Source organism: Vulpes vulpes, chromosome 14, assembly GCF_048418805.1.
Source record: "Vulpes vulpes isolate BD-2025 chromosome 14, VulVul3, whole genome shotgun sequence".
Taxonomy (NCBI): domain Eukaryota; kingdom Metazoa; phylum Chordata; class Mammalia; order Carnivora; family Canidae; genus Vulpes; species Vulpes vulpes.
The window spans coordinates 26,028,426-26,046,544 of record NC_132793.1 but is presented as its reverse complement, the minus strand read 5'-3'; the positions used below and the strand labels follow the sequence as shown (position 1 = coordinate 26,046,544).

The 18,119-nt window shown below is 44.9% G+C and overlaps 1 protein-coding gene across 1 annotated transcript in view; it reads left to right on the top strand.

The window, feature by feature from the left end:
- POFUT1 (protein O-fucosyltransferase 1) overlaps positions 1-6,046 on the top strand; it is a 29,807-nt gene extending 23,761 nt beyond the window's left edge. The window contains exon 7 of the mRNA XM_025986084.2: positions 2,504-6,046. Within this exon, the coding sequence (XP_025841869.1) occupies positions 2,504-2,692 (189 nt within the window). The 3' untranslated portion in view covers positions 2,693-6,046. The remainder of the gene's footprint in view (positions 1-2,503) is intronic.
- The last annotated feature ends 12,073 nt before the right edge of the window (positions 6,047-18,119 follow it).

Here is an 18,119-nt window from a genome sequence, read left to right as displayed (position 1 = left end):
TAATGAGCTTTCAGCAAGTTTTTTTAAAAAGGATTTTATTTATTTATTCATGAGAGACACAGAGAGAAAGGCAGAGACACAGGCAGAGGGAGAAGCAGGCTCCCTGCAGAGGAGCCTGATACGGGACTCGATCCCAGGACCCTGGGATCACAACCTGAAACAAAGGCTGACACTCAACCACTGAGCCACCCAGGTGCCCCTCAGTAAGATATTTGTGGAATGGATGGAAGTCCTAAATGCTTATACAGGCCTTAAAAGATTTGCTTTCTAGTAGGGAGAACCCTGGGCTTTATGTGAGGGGCCCCCTTCTCACTTTTACCCCAGACATGGGCTGGAAGCCCTGACTTGTAGAGAAGGTGCTAAAGCAGTGCATCCTGGCCTTCCTCCCACCCACCCACTTTATAGAAGACCATCAGCGCTGGGAGACCTCAGGGCTCCTCTAACCCATCCCCTGCCTTTTATAGCTGAGGAAACTAAAGTCCCAAGAAGGGATAGGATTTACCCAATAGGTCTCAGAGCTAATTATAGTGGGCATGACACAGAGCGGGTAAGTTTCAGAGCGTGGGTGGAATTGCTTGGGGATTTTGGCCATGATTAAACTAGTATTATTTCTTTGCTACCATCCACATAGCAAGATGATGATTTTTGTTACATCAGAAATCTCTGTGTGACAGCAAAGCACTTTCAGCCCCAGCTCTGCCCACACCCATAAACCTCTGTACCCAGTTGAAGCATTTGGAGAGTCCCAGGGAGTTTTTTCATGAGTTTTTAGAGTCAATATATTTGTTATGCCTGGAGCTTCTTGCCATTCTCTGTTTCCTGTTCCTGTGCCACTACCCTTGGCCTCAGTCCCTTTCTCCATGGGTTCAGAACCCAGCCTTGCTCCTCATTTAAGCTGGGTGCCCCCTGCTAAGCTGGGGACACTGATGAATAAGATGTGGTCCTGCCCTCCAAGGCACCCAGTCTAGACTCAGGACAAGAGACTTTGCACAAAACTCTAATAGATGATACACAAGAGGCCTAGGAGCTTGAGTGGGGCAGGGACTCATTCATTCACTTGCCCAGTCAACAGATATTTATTGAGGCAAGCCCCAGCCAGCAGTAACCAGAAGACTGCGAAAGTCTCAACCCCATCAGGTGCAGGAGACAGATACTAATCAAAGTAGAAACTACAAACTGAGATGTCTGCTCCAAAGTAAAGGAACATGGTTCTGTGAGAGTATAGAGCAGAGGGACGCCTGGGTGGCTTGGTGGTTTAGCACCTGCCTTTGGCCGAGTCCCACATTGGGCTCCCTGCATGGAGCCTGCTTCTCTCTCTCCCTATATTTCTGCCTCTCTCTTTCTGTGTCTCTCATGAATAAATAAAATCTTAAAAAAGAGAGAGAGAGAGAGAGAGCAAGCATACAGCAGAGGACTCTGGCCTAGACCGGGGTCTGCAGAGGTGAGACTGGAGCTGCAGAGTGAAGTTTAAGTAAGAATTAACCAGACAGGGCAGCCCTGGTGGCACAGCTGTTTGGCGCCGCCTGCAGCCCAGGGTGTGATCCTGGAGACCCGGGATAGAGTCCCACATTGGGCTCCTTGCATGGAGCCTGCTTCTCCCTCTGCCTGTGTCCCTGCTTCTCTCTCTCTCTGTGTGTCTCTCATGAATAAATAAATAAAATCTTTAAAAAAAAAAAAAACTAACCAGACAAAAAAGATGAGCACCCTGAACAGAGAAAATGCATACAAAGGTCCTGAGGCAGAAGGGAACCTGGTGAGTAGTGGCTGGAGCTCAAGGGGGAGATGGAGGGAGATAGGAGAGGTGGAGAGGTGGCTTGAACAGAGCTTTCTTTGTAGGCCCAGTTCAGGATTTGTCATCTTTATCTGAAGAGCAGTAGGGTACCATTTAAGAGTGTTCAACTTGGGGTGGAGGGAGGGACAGAAAAAGTTTTCCCAGCTGTTCTGTTCTGTGGTAAGGGGACACATGAGGAGGCAAGAGGTTGTGGTGCCTGGGCCTAGGAAGTGTTAATCCACCAAGAGAAGGGTTCACTTTTAGGAAATATCTCGGGGATAAATCGAATAGGACTTAGGGCTCAGAGGCATCCAGGCAGCAGAACAGGGTGGGTGGGGTACTATTTGGCCAGATTACAGTTTGATGGGGAGAGCCATGTCCTGCCAAACTAGGGCTTCATGAGAAAGGTGGAATTTGAACTGAGCCTTGAAATGTATAGTAAAAAGGCAGTCCAGGCAGAGGGAACCAACCACACTAGTGAAGGCATAGAGGGCGAATGATGGTGTGTTTGGAGGGATGTTCTATGTCGGGGTGTGCCGAGACAGCCACTGGGCAATACTGCTGTTAGAATGCCCGACCCCAGGTCTTAATCTTCTCTGCCCACCTTTTGTGTCTGTCACTTCCTCGAGAATGGGGGAGGAAGGCTGAGGGTATAGCTTCAGGCCTTGGCCAAACTGGGTCCCCTTGGCCTTCAGCCACCCTGGTAAAAATGTTCTGCCCATCTTCCTACAGGTGAAGGTGGTGAGCCTGAAGCCTGACGTGGCCCAGATCGACCTGTACATCCTTGGCCAAGCTGACCACTTTATTGGCAACTGTGTCTCCTCCTTTACTGCCTTTGTGAAGCGGGAACGGGACCTCCAGGGAAGGTTGTCCTCTTTCTTCGGCATGGACAAACCCCCTCAGCTGCGGGATGAGTTCTGATCCTGGCTGGGGCACATCACCAGTCTAAGCTGGTCCCATTTGCCAGGCCTGGCAGCTGGCAGTGCTCCCAGGATTGATTCCCAAGAGTACAAGCTCTTCTGCTCCCTGGCCAGAGACAGAAAAGCACCAGGGACTTCTGGAGGAGAAGGATTCCATCTCCCAAGGCACAGGGCTTTCAGGCCTCCTGGAGCCAGAGTATCTCTGCTCCCTGTGTGCTTCCTACTATTTCTCTTGGGAATTTCTCATGCTGGCAAGGCAGTCCAACCTCTATCTTTGGTCTAGCCTTCTCTGAGCCCCCTGGGGGGCTAAACTCTCTTCAGCGATTTTTAATAGAGACCCAGAGATTTTTATAGTTTTGATATGAGATCATGATTATTCTAGAACCTACCCTCATTTTTAAAAATCAGTGAAGTTCATTAACATAGGGACCTAAAGTGACCTTGAATTAAAGATGAGGCCAGTGGTGGAGTGGTTGAATTGACCCTTTCCCAGATGACCCAGAGTAACCCTTAGAGCAGGCCAGAGCCATCTCCACTGCCTGGTCAGAGCCATCATCAACCCCTCTTCCAAGGTCATTTCCAGGGTTTGGGGCATGAGCACTCATCTCCATTGTAAACACTATGCAAACAGAAGTTATTGATCAGGATGCTGTGCAGTGCTCTGCAAATACTGAGTGCTGCTCACATAGCACATTCCAAGCAAGGAGCACCTGCCATCGAGCCAGATCATCATGGTATTGCTCTCAGAGTCTCCTAGTGGTTGGTGGCCTGCCAACCACAAGATCTCACAATCAAGATCTTGGAGCACATCACCAGGGACCAGGGCTGAATGACCTGGGAGCATCCATCTGAAGGCTACCCTTTCTTCTGTGTCCCAAGAGGCCTGGTTGCAGAATTTTGCCATTAAGTTGCCATCCAACACCTGTTATCCCAGACTCTTTCCTGGAGCTGGAGCCAGTCCTCAGGCTATATTCTCACAAGGGCATGTTTGCCAAACCTCTGAGCAGATAGATAGAAGATGCCCATGACCCAGAAGCCATCAGATTTCCAATTTGCCCCTCGTTCAGTGGAATCTCTACCAACCCCATGATGCTTAAGGTATTTAGTCATGAGTTTCTTTGTCTCTCAGATGCTAGAGTTGTGGTAATCCATGACTCCTAAGAGTCTGTGATGTTTTGTCCTTTTATTCTAAAATTCCTGTCTATTACCTGCTGGTCTCTTCCTGCCACATGACTTCCCTTGGCCTTCGATCCTGGGAAGGTGAAGAAAACTGATGAGAGCCAGGCCCAGAGCTCCATGCAGGACTTCCTTCCCCCTTGGATTACCTTTGGGAAGAAACACTGTCTCATTCAAGGCAGACTGGGTCAGAGATTGCAGAGCAACAAAGATCTCAAAGACTAATGGTGGCATTTGCTGCTTAGAGCTGTTGCCCAATTTGAAGCAGAGAAACTTGAGGAAGGGCTTTTGTGTTTTCTCTGTTGGGAAAACAGTAAACTGTTCTAAATCCTGTGTGGATTCTGAGAGATGGCTTGTCTGTCCAGACCTGTTCACAAGCTTCATTCAGAGGTGCGGGAGCCTGTGCACCCTGCCCCCATGGGGTCATTGGGAAGGTGTGGCTCACTGGCAGATTTTGTTTGCTGAATTCATCTGCTGATCACAAGCTCACACTGGGCACACGCTTTAGAGTTTGAGGCTCTAATGGGCCTTCCCACTTTGATTAACATTGGCAGTGATAACAAGTTTCTGGACAAGAGGGTGCCACGGTTGTAGTCAGATTCAGTTGTATTCCATAAGCAAGCACTTTGTTCCTCTTTGACCCAGTTGCCTCACCTATAAAAATGGTGATAAAACTGACAGGGTTGTTGAAAGGCTCACATCTGATAAAGCAAGCATAAGAGTGCTTTGTAAACTGCAAAGACCCAAAGGCACGTATATGGCTGTTGATTAATTTGACTGCCTCTTGCCGCACACCTACCCTCTGCCAGACACTATGCTTGTTAAGTGCTTTATGGGAATTTAGTCCTGACTCCAGTCCTGGGGAGTAGGGGCTGTTAATATCCTTCTCCTTTTGCGTAGGGGAAAATAATGCTCAGAAAATTCTCCTAATTTTCTCATGGCCTCATAGCTGGTGGTGTTAAGCCAGGATCTGACCTCCCAAAGCCATTACCGTTAGCATGTGCCCTCCTGCCACCAGTTCACAGGATGTACTTTATATCCTGTGTGTGTGTGGGCCTCAGGTAGGAGAATGATCAGCCACTTTAGTTCCCGCTGGGCTCCTGCCATGTATGGGTCGATCTGTCACTGCCAGGAAGTTTGGGGAAGGAGAGAGCACCCAGAAAAGAAAACCCACGTGAAGCTACAGTTTTTGGGGGTAGTTATTCAGGCCACCATTCTTTCATGTAAATCAGCTGCTGTGTGCCAGGCACTGTGCTCGGTACAAGAATTCAGCAGAGAATCAGACAAAGCCTTTGTTCTCAAGGGCTTGGCACTGCAGTAAGTATACTACCTAATAAATTATCAGGAAAGGTATTAACTGCTATGAAGAAAAATAAAGGACATGGGGGAGTTGAGAGAGGGAGCAGTGCTGTTTGGGATAAGGAGTTAAGGTAAGGCCTCTCTGAAGAGCTGCCAGGAAGAAGGAGGGGACTACTCATTCAGGTATCTGGAGGCAGCACATTCCAGGCAGAGGAAACAGCAGGTGCAAAGGTCCTGGAGCTGGCGTGAGTGAGTGAAGAATGGCAAGGAAGCCAGCATGGTTGGAGTGTCCAGAGCAAGGCAGGGAAGAGAGCAGTAGGTGAGAATAGGCAAGGTCCTATATCCTGGAGGGCAGTGGTCAAATCAACACTTTTATTTGGAGAAGTGGGAAGCTTTTGCAGGATTCTGAACAGAAAAGGATCAAGATCTATTTATAATTTGAAGGACCCCTCTAGCAGCCACATGGAAAAAAAGATGGGAGGGGTAGAAGCAGGGAGACCAGGGCCAGGCAGATCCAGGGATGCAAACAGGCCAGAGGGGCTCAGGCAAAGGTCATTGTATTGAAGGTAGTGGGAAGTGCACAGATTCTGAATATATAAAATTATTTTTTTAAAGTTCAAACTTCTTTATTTTTTTAATATTTTATTTTTAAGTAATCTCTATATCCAATATGGGGCTCAAACTTAGAACCCCAAGATCAAGAGTTGAATGTTATGAGCCCACCAGGCACCCCATTAAATTTCAATCTTTTTCAAAGATAGGAGTCTTTGTATGGTTTTAATCATGCAGCATATAAATTTAATGTCTTGTTTTTCACTTAATAGTATATCATATTTTCCATGTTGGTACATGGCCTGAATAAATGTTTTTAATTACAAGATTCCATTGAGTGTCCCATAGCTTATTGTCCTATTAGAAGAACTTAGTATATTCCCAATTTTTCACCATTATTTAAATAATATTTTTATTTGCACTTTTTTTCTGTATCTAAAATGTTCACTAAGATAAATTCCCAGAAATGGATTTTTATTTATTTTTATTTATTTATTTATGATAGTCACACAGAGAGAGAGAGAGACACACAGGCAGAGGGAGAAGCAGGTTCCATGCACCAGGAGCCTGACGTGGGATTCGATCCCGGGTCTCCAGGATCTCGCCCTGGGCCAAAGGCAGGCGCTAAACCGCTGCGCCACCCAGGGATCCCTAGAAATGGATTTTTTAGATCAAACAAACATTTTTATTATGGAAAAACTCAAGTCTACATAAAAATTGTGAGTAATAAAATGAACTCCCAATTTCAACAGTCCAACATTTTACCAGTCTTATTTCATTTACTGTTCCACCCCTGAAGTCCATGTGTTAGAGTCTTTTAAAGAAAATCTGAATTTTTTAAGATTTTATTTATTCACGAGAGACACACAGGCAGAGACAGGCAGAAGGAAAAGCAGGCTCCGTGCAGAGCCTGATGGGGGATTCGACTCTGGGGTCACGCCCTGGGCCAAAGGCAGAGGCTCAACCACTGAGCCACCCAGGTGTCCCTGAAAGAGCCAATAGAATTTGCTGACCCATGGGATCCCTGGGTGGCGCAGCGGTTTGGCGCCTGCCTTTGGCCCAGGGCGCGATCCTGGAGACCCCGGATCGAGTCCCACATCGGGCTCCCGGTGCATGGAGCCTGCTTCTCCCTCTGCCTGTGTCTCTGCCTCTCTCTCTCTCTCTGTGACTATCATAAATAAATAAAAAAAAAATTAAAAAAAAGAATTTGCTGACCCACTGAATGGAGGCTAGGAGGGAAACCAGAAGGCCAGGAGGTTCTAAGTTAAGACCCAAGCAACAGGAAGGAATTGTCCCTGACCTGCAGACTTGAAGGTGAGCCACCTCCCATCGAGCTCCAGTTGCTGCTAATCATGGTCCAGGCAGTGTTTCTCAGGTAGTCTTCAGAGATTCCTTGGAGAGCTGGTTGATAAGGTAGGTTCCAGGGATCCACCCGCCTGAGGAATCAGAATGTTCTGTGGGTAGTGCCTGGGTACCTGCATCTTTTTTTTTTTTTTTTAAGATTTTATTTATTCATGAAAGACAGGCAGAGGGAGAAGCAGGCTCCCTGCAAAGAGTCTGATGTGGGACTCGATCTCAGATACTGGGATCATGCCTTGAGCCGGAGGCAGACACTCAACCACTGAGCCACTCAGGCGTCCCGACTGCATCTTTAAAAAAAAAAAAAGATTTTGTTTGAGAGAGAGAGAGAGAGAGAGAGAGAGAGAGAGAGAGAACGCGCGCGCGCGCGCGCACACACACACACACACACACACACACACACACACACACGTGCAAGCAGGGGTGGGGGGGGAGGAGCAGAGGGAGAGGACAAGCGGACTCCATGCTGAGCACAGAGCCCGACATGGGGCTCCATCTCATGACCCTGAGCTCACAACCCTGATATGACCTGAGCTGAAATGAAGAGTCAGACACTTACTTAACCAGCTCAGCCATCTAGGCACCTGCCTCCCCTGCTCTCCAGGTATCTGCATCTTAAGAAGCACCTATAAGTCACTTTGATGCCCAGTGGTCTAAGACCTACTTATCTTGTCCTCAGACCAGCAGCATCAACATCACCTGGGGCAGCTTGGTAGAAATGCAAACTCTACCCAGACCTGCTGAGTCAAAAACACTGGGAATGTGGCCCAGGAATATTTTAACAAGCTCTCAGGAGCTAAAGTTTGGGCAACATCACAGAAGGATGTAAGGATTATGCACTGCAATCCGCTAGCAAGCATTAATGGAGGGCCTTCCCTGCAGGCCCCTCCCTGGCTTGAAGGTTCCACTGACCATGGTTCTACCAGCCAAGGTCAATGGGGTACCTTTAGATGCCTGGTAGTGTTGTTTGGTTTGTAACATTTTTTTCTCTTAACTGTGTATGGGGGAAATATAAAACTAGACAGAATTTGATTTAATGGATTTCATTGTTTTAGGATGGGACCAATTTTGTATAAGTAAAACAATGGGAATTATATTTTTAAAGAAATGAAGTAACTACCAGTAGAGGCAGATTGAAGATTAGGCAGAAATGAAGAAACTGGTATTCAAAGGAACCAAAGCTGGGAAACACTGTCCTAATATATCATATATCCTTCCTAATAAGGAACAGAGGGGAGAAGGGAGGAAAGAAAAAAGGGAGGGGATCCCTGGGTGGTTTAGCAGTTTAGAGCCTGCTTTCGGCCCAGGGTATGATCCTGGAGTCCTGGATCAAGTCCCACATCAGGCTCCCTACATGGAGCCTACTTCTCCCTCTGCCTATGTCTCGTGAATAAATGAATAAAATATTAAAAAAAAAAAAAAAAAAAGAGGGGATCCCTGGGTGACTCAGCGGTTTAGCGCCTGCCTTTGGCCCAGGGCACGATCCTGGAGTCCTGGGATCGAATCCAGTGTCAGGCTCCCGGCATGGAGCCTGCTTCTTCCTCTGCCTGTGTCTCTCCCTCTCTCTCTCTATCATGAATAAATTAAAAAAAAAAAAAATCTTAAAAAAAAAAAAGAAGGGATAGAGGGAGGAAGAGGTGAGCTCTCATTTCTGTGTTCTGATCACTTCAAAAAAGCTTAGTGAATAATAAGATTTCCCTGGCCCAATAATAAAGATCCCTTTTCCTCCTCAGTTTTCACTCTTTGTTTAGTGGGATTGACAGAAAAAAAACCCATAGCCTGAAGGCAAATCCTGCCCTCTGGATTATATTGTCAGAATTAATTCAAATTCTTACTTGAAACCTGGTTTATTTCACAGTTGGGACGTTTACCTTGAAATAACATTATTTAAGGACAAGCAGGTTTGGTTTGTTTTTACATCTAATCCTTTATTGATCATTGGTTCCGGACACCAAGCCCAACCAGGTAAACAGTGGTATGGAAAGGGACAAAAGGCATTCCCCAGAAGCTGCCTTCTTCCCCAGGTCCAGTGACTCAGCAGAAGTGGGGAACAATGCCCACCCAGGGATGGCAGAGGAGGAGCCTGGGAGGATGCCCCAACCCTCTCTGAAAATCTGCCGGCTGTGGGGGAAAAAAAAAGCAACATGCTGAGCCATTTTTGACATGTATTGTCTTGTGGAGGGTGTGTGGATATTTCCCTTTCTAAAGGCATAGGCGATATTTTAGGAGGTACAGGACACTAGCAAAAAGAGAATTATCTTTTTTTTGTTTTCTCAGTCCTGCTAACAATGCCAAAAAGAAAGTCTCAGTTCAATGCCAGCATGTCATTAATTTCTCTACCATTTGCTAATAATCTGTCCTGGTAACAGAGAGCAGACCTCCGAGTCAGACATTAGCTAGCTAGAATTTAGTGACACTGTTTTGCTTTCATTATATTTATGTTGGAGATGCTTTGTATTTGCGTTTTTTTTTTTTTTTCACTTACAGATGTGGTTTACAGTTTCCTTTTAAGAAATGTATTTAGTTTACAAAAAGCTGATTTAGAGAAATATATTAAGTAAAGGATGTGGTGTGGATTATGAAGATGAAATCTGGGAGCCTCATCTTTATACTAGGCCCTGAAGACCCTTAGAACAAGACCCCTGATAATGTCAGAGGGGAAGAGCAAGGATTGAAATTACTGTAAGAGAGACACTACTGTGCATTCATACTCCACTCACCTTTCATAACTCCACACTGCTGTCTAGACTTTCCCTCTGCTTATAGCATACTCCATAGTGTTTCAAGATCTTAGTCTAAGAAATTTTCTTCTCCTAAGCTGCCATAGCACCTTGAAATTTTGGTAATAACCAATATGTATCATTTACCACTTGCCAGGCTATGTTTAAGCACTTTATATAAGCTAAACCATGAAGTTCACCAAATAACCCTGTGTAGTTGGTCCTTCTATTATCTCCATTTTACAAATAAAGACACCAAGGCACAGAGAGGTGAAGCAACTAGCTCAAGGCCACACAGCTTATGAGTGGCAGAGCTAGGACTTGAACCACAGAAGTATGAGATAAGAGCCAGTGTCCTTAACCCCTCTGTGGGACTGCCTCTCAGGTCACTTATATGAGGACATTTGCTTCTTGGTTTCCCCAGCTAGATTGGAGCTTCCCCAAGAGCAGGGATGTATCACCCTATACCAAGCACCTGACCCAGGATGCAACTTAGAACCCCCCACAGTATATAGGTTGAATGAATGAAATGCAGAGGAAGTGGTCTGGGAAGCTGAGATGACTTCTGACCTCGTGCAGGCTTCATGGAGAAGGTTGGAGTTGAGTTGAATGGTGGACGTGTAATCAAGAGATGCACAGGCAAAAGAGGAAAAGGAATTCTGGATGGAGGAAACCATGTGAGCAAAGGTACAGGTAGGGGACCACAGTTTGTTTAATTTGGTTGGATTGGGGGAAGAGTTTGAAAAATTATTGGATTTGGAACACGGTGGGGTGGGGGCAGTGCTCAAAGGCCAGAGTGAAGAGCTTGTACTTATGGAAGCATTAGGAACCCTGTAATGCAAGGGAAGTGGCACAGGCAGCACTAAATGTTGGGGCAGTTGATGTGACCTTGGTTTTAAAACAATTGAAGGGGGCAACCTGGGTGGCTCAGAGGTTTAGCGCCGCCTTCAGCCCAGAGCCTGATCCTGGAGACTAGGGATCAAGTCCCATGTCGGGCTCCCTGCATGGAGCCTGTTTCTCCCTCTGCCTGTGTCTCTGCCTTTCTCTCTCTGTGTCTCACGAATGAATAAATAAAATCTTAAAAAAAGAAAACAATTGAAGGGAAAGACTATACAGTGTAAACCAGAAAGGGAGCTAAGTTTTTGGGGAGCAGTGAGCAGTACCTTGTGGAGATCTAGGGCTGTGGAGATCCAAGAAGGTGTGTAGGGCCTAGAATACCAAGCTAAGAGGTTTGTCTTTTCCCTACGGGAACCAGGGGAGGCTTTTTAAACCTAGAGTATTTGATTGGGTATTAATCAGGGCTTGTCTCTGGGTCAAGGGCAAGTGAATAGGCGATAGTGGAAAGAGGGGCTTTTCAGGGCTCACTAAGCCCTCTATGAGTGATGGGTCCTTGAGGGCAGTGCCAAAAGCCAGAGCTCTGTCTGTATAACTTATCCACAAATTTTATTGAAAATAAAGTCATGTTTAAGTAAAACATTCAAGAAATACAAAAGAATATACCCATAGAGTGAAAAATAAGTGCCTGCTCCTATCCCAGAATGTTCCCCAGAGGCGAACACTGTAAGCCTTCCAGAAATTTTTCATGTTATCTCTAGAAATACATCCATGTGTATGTCTTTTGTAAAACAAAACAACTCAGGGATCCCTGGGTGGCGCAGCGGTTTGGTGCCTGCCTTTGGCCCAGGGCGCGATCCTGGAGACCCGGGATCGAGTCCCACGTCGGGCTCCCGGTACATGGAACCTGCTTCTCCCTCTGCCTGTGTCTCTGCCTCTCTCTCTCTGTGACTATCATAAATAAATAAAAAAAAATTAAAAAAAAAGATTTAAAACAAAACAACTCATAAAATCATACTATCTGGCTTTTGCTTTTTTCACATAACACCCTTAGAACTTTTTCAACATCAAATATGCAGATCTTTTTCATTCTTTTTACCCTCTTCCTAGTATTCCAGGACATGAAGGGACTATAACGCATTTAGCCTCTCCTGAGATATTTAAAGTTTGATGTTTTGGCCATCATGAACAAGGCTGCATTGAACAGGTGCCATTTCCCACATGTGCAAATACATCAGTAGGATGTGTTTTTGGCAGTGGAATTTGTTGGTGAGATGCTTCAGCTTGTCTTTACAGGGTTGTTTGGGTGTCCTCACAACGCTGGCTGGCTTCCGCCAGAGTGAATGATTCAAGAGACCAAGACAAAAGCTGCAATGTCTTTTGTGCCCTGGCCTCTTAAATCATACACCATCACCTTCTGCCACTTTTATTGGCCATACAGGCCAGCCCTCTTCAATGTGAGAGGGCTCCATGCAAGGGCAGGAGCATGAGGTGGTGAGGTGATGAAGATCGCGGTAGGCCATCTTGAAGCCTGACTACCACAATTTTTTGTTTCTTTGTTTCAATTAGCATCCAGTAAAATTCACTCCTTTTTTTTTTTTTTTTTTTTGGTGTATAGGTCTACAAATGTTAACACATGTACATTTACGTAACCATCACCACAAACAGGAAACAGAACAGTTCCATCACCCTTCAAAAAACCCTTGTGTTAAAAAAAAGAAAAACCTTGTGTTTCCCATTGTAGTGACACACTCTCCCCACCCTAAACCTGTGTTAACCGCTGACCTATCACTATAGCTTTGTCTTTTGGAGAATGTCACATAAATGGAATCATGCAGTATGTCACCTTCTAAAACTGGCTTCTTTCACTCAGAATGATGCCATTGAGACTCATCTTAGTTGTAGCAAGTGTCAATAGTTCATTCCTTTTTATTGCCAAGCTGTGTTCCATTGTAAGGATAAACCACATTTTGTTTATTGATTACCCACTAAAAGGGTTATTTCCAAATTGGGAGGGATGATGAAGCATTCGTGCACTGGACTCTTTCTCCTGTCCTTCTGATACTCTGATGATAGCTATATTAGACCTTTTGATATTGTGTCACAGGTCCCATAGACTCTGTATTTTCTTTTTCAACTTTTGTTCCCTCCATTGTTCAGATTGGGTAATTTCTACTGAGCTATGTTGGAGTTCATAGATTCTTTCTTTCCTGCGACATCTCTGTTCTGCTGGGTTTTTTTTTAAGATTTTATCTATTTATTCATGAGAGACAGAGATAGGCAGGGACACAGGCAGAGGGAGAAGCCAGCTCCCTGTGGGGAGCCTGATGCGGGACTCGATCCCAGGACCCCGGGATCACGCCCTGAGCCAAAGGCAGATGCCCATCTGCTGAGCCACCCAGGCATCCCATCTGTTCTGCTGTTTAGCCCATCCATTCAGCTTTTAAATTTTGGTTATTTTATTTTTCAATTTCAAATGTATATTTGGTATCTATATATGTAGATAACAAATGGAAATTTTAATATATATCTTCTATTTACTAAAAAGCTGAAGAAAGTGCAGAGTCTTCATCCTTATTTCTTGGAGGTATTTTTTTTTTTTTTTGGAGGTATTTTTTTTTAAGTAGGTTTCAGACCTAACATGGGGCTTGAACTCATGACCCAAGATCAAGAGTTGTATATTCTAGCAACTGAGCTAGCCAGGCACCCTTAAAATGTCCATTTTCACCAATTTTAATTATACAGTTCAGTGGCAATAAGTGCGTTGACCTTATTGTACAATCATCACCCCCATCCACCTCCAGCCCCTTTTCTTCTTCCCAAATTAAAATTCCATCCTCATCAAGCACTAACTCCCCATGCTCTCCCTGGAGGATTTTTACAGCAGTTGCTTTTTTTTTTTTTTTAAGGTTTTGTTTATTTATTTGACAGAGTGAGAAAGAGAGAGAAAGAGAGCACAAGCAGGGGAAGGGGCAAAGGGAGAGGGAGAAGCAGGCTCTGCACTGAGCAGGGAGCTCCATGTGGGACTCAATCCCAAGACTTCTGGATCATGACCTGAGACAAAGGCAGAAGCCTAACCAACTGAGCCACCTAGGCACCCCTACAGCAGTTGCTTTAAGGGCTTTTTCAGATCATTCCAACATCTTAGAGTTGGCATCTTTTCATTATCTTTTCCCAAGCAAGCTGAAATTTTCCTGCTTCTTTATATTGCATGTGATTTTCCCTGGACATTTTAAATATTATGTTATGAGCTCTGGGTCTCATTTAAATCCTGTAGAAAATATTGATATTTTTGTTTTAGCAGGCAAAGTGGGATCAAGCTGCAAGCTCTGCTTGCCTTCTCTGGGTTGTGTTTCCAGGGTCAGTCTGTTTTCAAACCCTGTGTGATGTCACATGCATGAGTATCATTTATTGGCCAGAACTCAGGCATTGGCCTGGCTCATGATTCAGTTTTTCAAAGTCTGGTGAGTTGTGTAGACTAGATCTGCTCATGTACACCTAGAAGTTGAGCCCAGAAATCTGGAAATAACTCTGTGCGGTCACTTTCCCAAGCTCCTCTCTCCTTGCCAACTCCCTGTGACTTTGTGGTTCCATGAGGCCTTATGTACTCGACTCTGATGTGCATTTTCCACAGCTGTACCCATATCTGGGGCCAAAGCAATATGGGCTCATCCCACCACCTTGGGACCATAGCTTCTTCAGTTAGAGAGGAAAGTTCTCCTTCCTCATGGTTTCAGGTTCCTATGGGTACCTGCCACTACCTTGACCATCTGGGAGGCCTGGACGCTAGGATACAAGAGAATGGGGAAAAGAAATAGGGATCTCTCTCACTCTCTCTGAAGGTTGGAGACCTCTTTCCTCATTCCTGTTTCTCCCTCCCCTTGCACCAGTGCCCACTTCTAGGTTCAAGGCTGCACTGACACAGCCCAGGAAATACCAGAGGGAAAACCAAGTGTGAATTCACTGCCAGATTGGTGGTACTTCTTCCCCAGCCTGCCTGCCACTGTTGACTTTTCAAGGCCTGATCTAACTGAGCCTCTGTCCAGAATTTGGAGCTACCTTCAGCAGAGGTAAAGTGGAGACTGCTTACCCATATTACTGGAACTGGAAGCATGACCCCAGGTTGCATCACATCAATCCTTCTGGCTTTCAAGCATGCAGTGGACTGAAAGGGCTAGGCTGGAAGCAAGAAGGCCTGTGGGATTGATAGGAGAACAATCACAGAGATGACCCCTGGTTTGAGTCCTAAAGATTGGTGGCTGTTTTCAGAAGGGTGGGGGCCTGGGTAGAGCATGCAGGGCAGAGGGATCAGCATAAGCAATGTCTTGGATGGGTTTTAGAGCAGATCGGAAGTGTGGGGTGAAGGCTACAGGACTGAAACAGGATGGAGAGAGAGTACCATGGGAGAGAAGTCTGAAAAAATAGGCTGGGACTACATGAGTGGTTGCTTTTTGATTTCTATGGGTTGAAGAAAAAGGCCAGATAATGTTTTCCACTAGTGTGCACAGAAAGGAAGCCCCCACCCCCAGACCTGCGACAGGATGTGGGGATGTATGTGGGTGTCTGAGGCCTTGGCAGGGAAAAATGGCATCTAGGCTGAAAAGGCCAATGGCCCAGTTCCTGTGGAGAAAGAAGGGCACAATTTTATAGCTACCGAAAAGGATCACCATACTGCTGCAGTCTTTCTTGGGTCAGATGATCGGTGATCATCCGTCATCACATCCTTCAGAGGATCTGTACCCAAGATAATAAATCTGACATTTTCCAAGAGCTTATTCTAAGTTAAGTAAGGCTAGGGAGAGAGGATGGTAGATCATGTGAGAGTTTAGAGGTAAGAGTGACAAAGAGCTTTTGCTACATGCTTGTTTATATTTTTTAAAAACTTGAACTACATATAGTTATATATTGTTGCAAATAAATTATGCAGTAACTGACTAAACTCAGTAGCTTAACATGATGAAAATTTATTACTTCATGTAGTTTCTAAGAATCAGGCATCTGGGATCAGCTTTGCTGGATGGTTCTGGCTCAGGGTCTCTTTCATGAGGTTGAGCTAAGATGTTGGCCAGGGCTGCACTCATTTGAAGGCTTGACTGGGGCTGGAGGGCCTACTTCCAAGATGGCTCATTCACATGGCTGTTGGCAAGAAGCTTCAGTAAATCCCCATGTGGGCTTCTCCACAGGGCTGCTCATGATATGGCAGCTGTTTTCCCCAGAACAAAATATCTAAAAGAGAGAGATCAAGAGACTGAGCCAAAGCTGCAGTGCCTTTTAGAAACCTAATCTTAGAAGTGACACACAAACATTTCTTCCATATTCTCTTGGTCATACAAGTCATTGCAGTTCAGTATGGGTGGGGACTGTACAAGGATTTGCATGTAGTGGGATGGAGGAAGTCATTCAGGGTAGCCTTGAAAGGTGGATACCACAACATGTAAATGGATCACTACCAATTCAGTTCCTTTGTAAATCTAAAGCCATCACTGAGGCTTTGTTATTGAGATAAAAGCAAGTTGCCTTGTTATATAGTCTATATAGTTATATAGAGGCAGAGACACAGGCAGAGGGAGAAGCAGGCTCCATGCAGGGAGCCTGATGTGGGACTTGATCCCAGGTCTCCAGGATCACACTCTGGGCTGAAGGTGGCGCTAAACTGCTGAGCCCTCCAGGCTGCCCTATGGTCTTACTTAAAAAAGAAACACAAGGGGCACCTGAGTGGTTCAGTGGTTAAGCGTCTGCCTTTGGCTCAGGTTGTGATCCCAGGGTCCTGTGGGGAGCCTGCTTCTTCCTCTGCGTGTGTCTCTGCCTCTCTCCATGTCTCTTATGAATAAATAAATAAATAAATAAATAAATAAATAAATAAATAAATAAATAAATAAAATCTTAATAAAAAAGTAACACAAAACCCATATATTTCTATTATACATACATATGTAAATGTATAGAAAAGTCTGGAAGGATATACTTAAATCTGCTAACAGGGTTACCTATTTCCTCTGGGAAGTGAAATGAAATGAAATGTCATGAAATGGAATTTACCGCTTTTACACATATTTTCTTTATGGTTTGGATTATTAGGTTATTGTTCCAATTTTCTGCTCCTGGAGAGCAAACTGCCCCAAACTTAGTGATATAAAACAACAATACTTGTATTCTGCTCACAGATTCTATGAGTTGGGAATTTGGATAAAGCACAGCAGAACTGGTTTGTCCCTGCTCCAAAGCTGGGGACTATGACCGTGGGAGTGGCTTCATTTGTGGCACCTGGGCTCAGATATGGCCACTGTTCAGAATACCTACAGATGCCCTCTCCGTGTGGCTCAATATCTCTCGCAGAATGAAAATTTTGTTCCAAGAGAAAGCGTCCTTGAAGGAAGCATCTGGAGAGAAGATATTCCAAGAGAACCAGGCAAAGCTGTGTGTCTCTTCTGCCCCAATCTCAGAAGTCACATAGCATCACTTCTGCCATTCTCTATTGGTTAAATTATCCACAAGCCCATTCAAAATTAAGGAAAGAGGATATAGATCCACCGCCCCCCTCAATAGGAGGAGTGTCAACAAATATGCAGGAGGGAAAAAAACCCTTCCATGGCTAGTTTTATAATTTTAAAGATTTGTTTATTTATTTGAGAGAGAGAGTGTGTGTGTGCATGCAAGTGGGGGAAGAGGCAGAGGGAGAGGGAGAGAATCCCAAGCAGACTCCCCACTGAATGCAGAGTCCAATGCGGGGTTTAATCGTACAACCCTGAGATCAGGACCTAGACCAAAATCAAGAGTGGGACACTTAACCATACCTAAGCTCATACTCAAAACTGCGACATCCAGACTCTTAGGCTCTTCATGTCCTTGAGTTGGACTGGAGAATTTCAGAGAAACTGAGATAACAGTTACAACTCATACAAGCTATACAGGTTATACAATTTACAATTCTTTTTTGCTGTTGTTTCTTTTCTGTTCCTGGAACCAAGCCCTTTATGTAAATACTTATTATAAATTTATTTGTTCCCATGCCTGTTCCAAAAAGGATTTGAGGAAACTTATAAGAATTCATACAGTGTAATTGTTTGATCAAAATACCAAGGTGAAGGGAAAGTTGAAACAGTAAGTTGAGACCAGAGGAGAAGTTAGTTCTTAACAATATATGCTGCAAAGTCTAAAGTAAATATTTAGCACTGCAGGACTAGACTAGAAGGGACTGTATGTTATTTGACCCAATCCCCCAACTGGCTCTTGAAATCTTTTTCCAATATCCCTACCAAGTAGCCTGCTAGCCTCAGTTTGCCCGCCTTTGGTGATGGGGAACTCACAATATCCCAAGGCAAGCCCAACTATTAGAAGGTATGAACCTAGGAGTCATAAACTCAAATCATTCCAAGAGCCAGACAGGCAATAAAAATGAATGAGGTAGGTCTGTGGGGGGCTGGGAGCATATAATCAAGTGGAACACACACATTGGTTGTATCTGGGGCAACTGTTACTCCCTCAAAT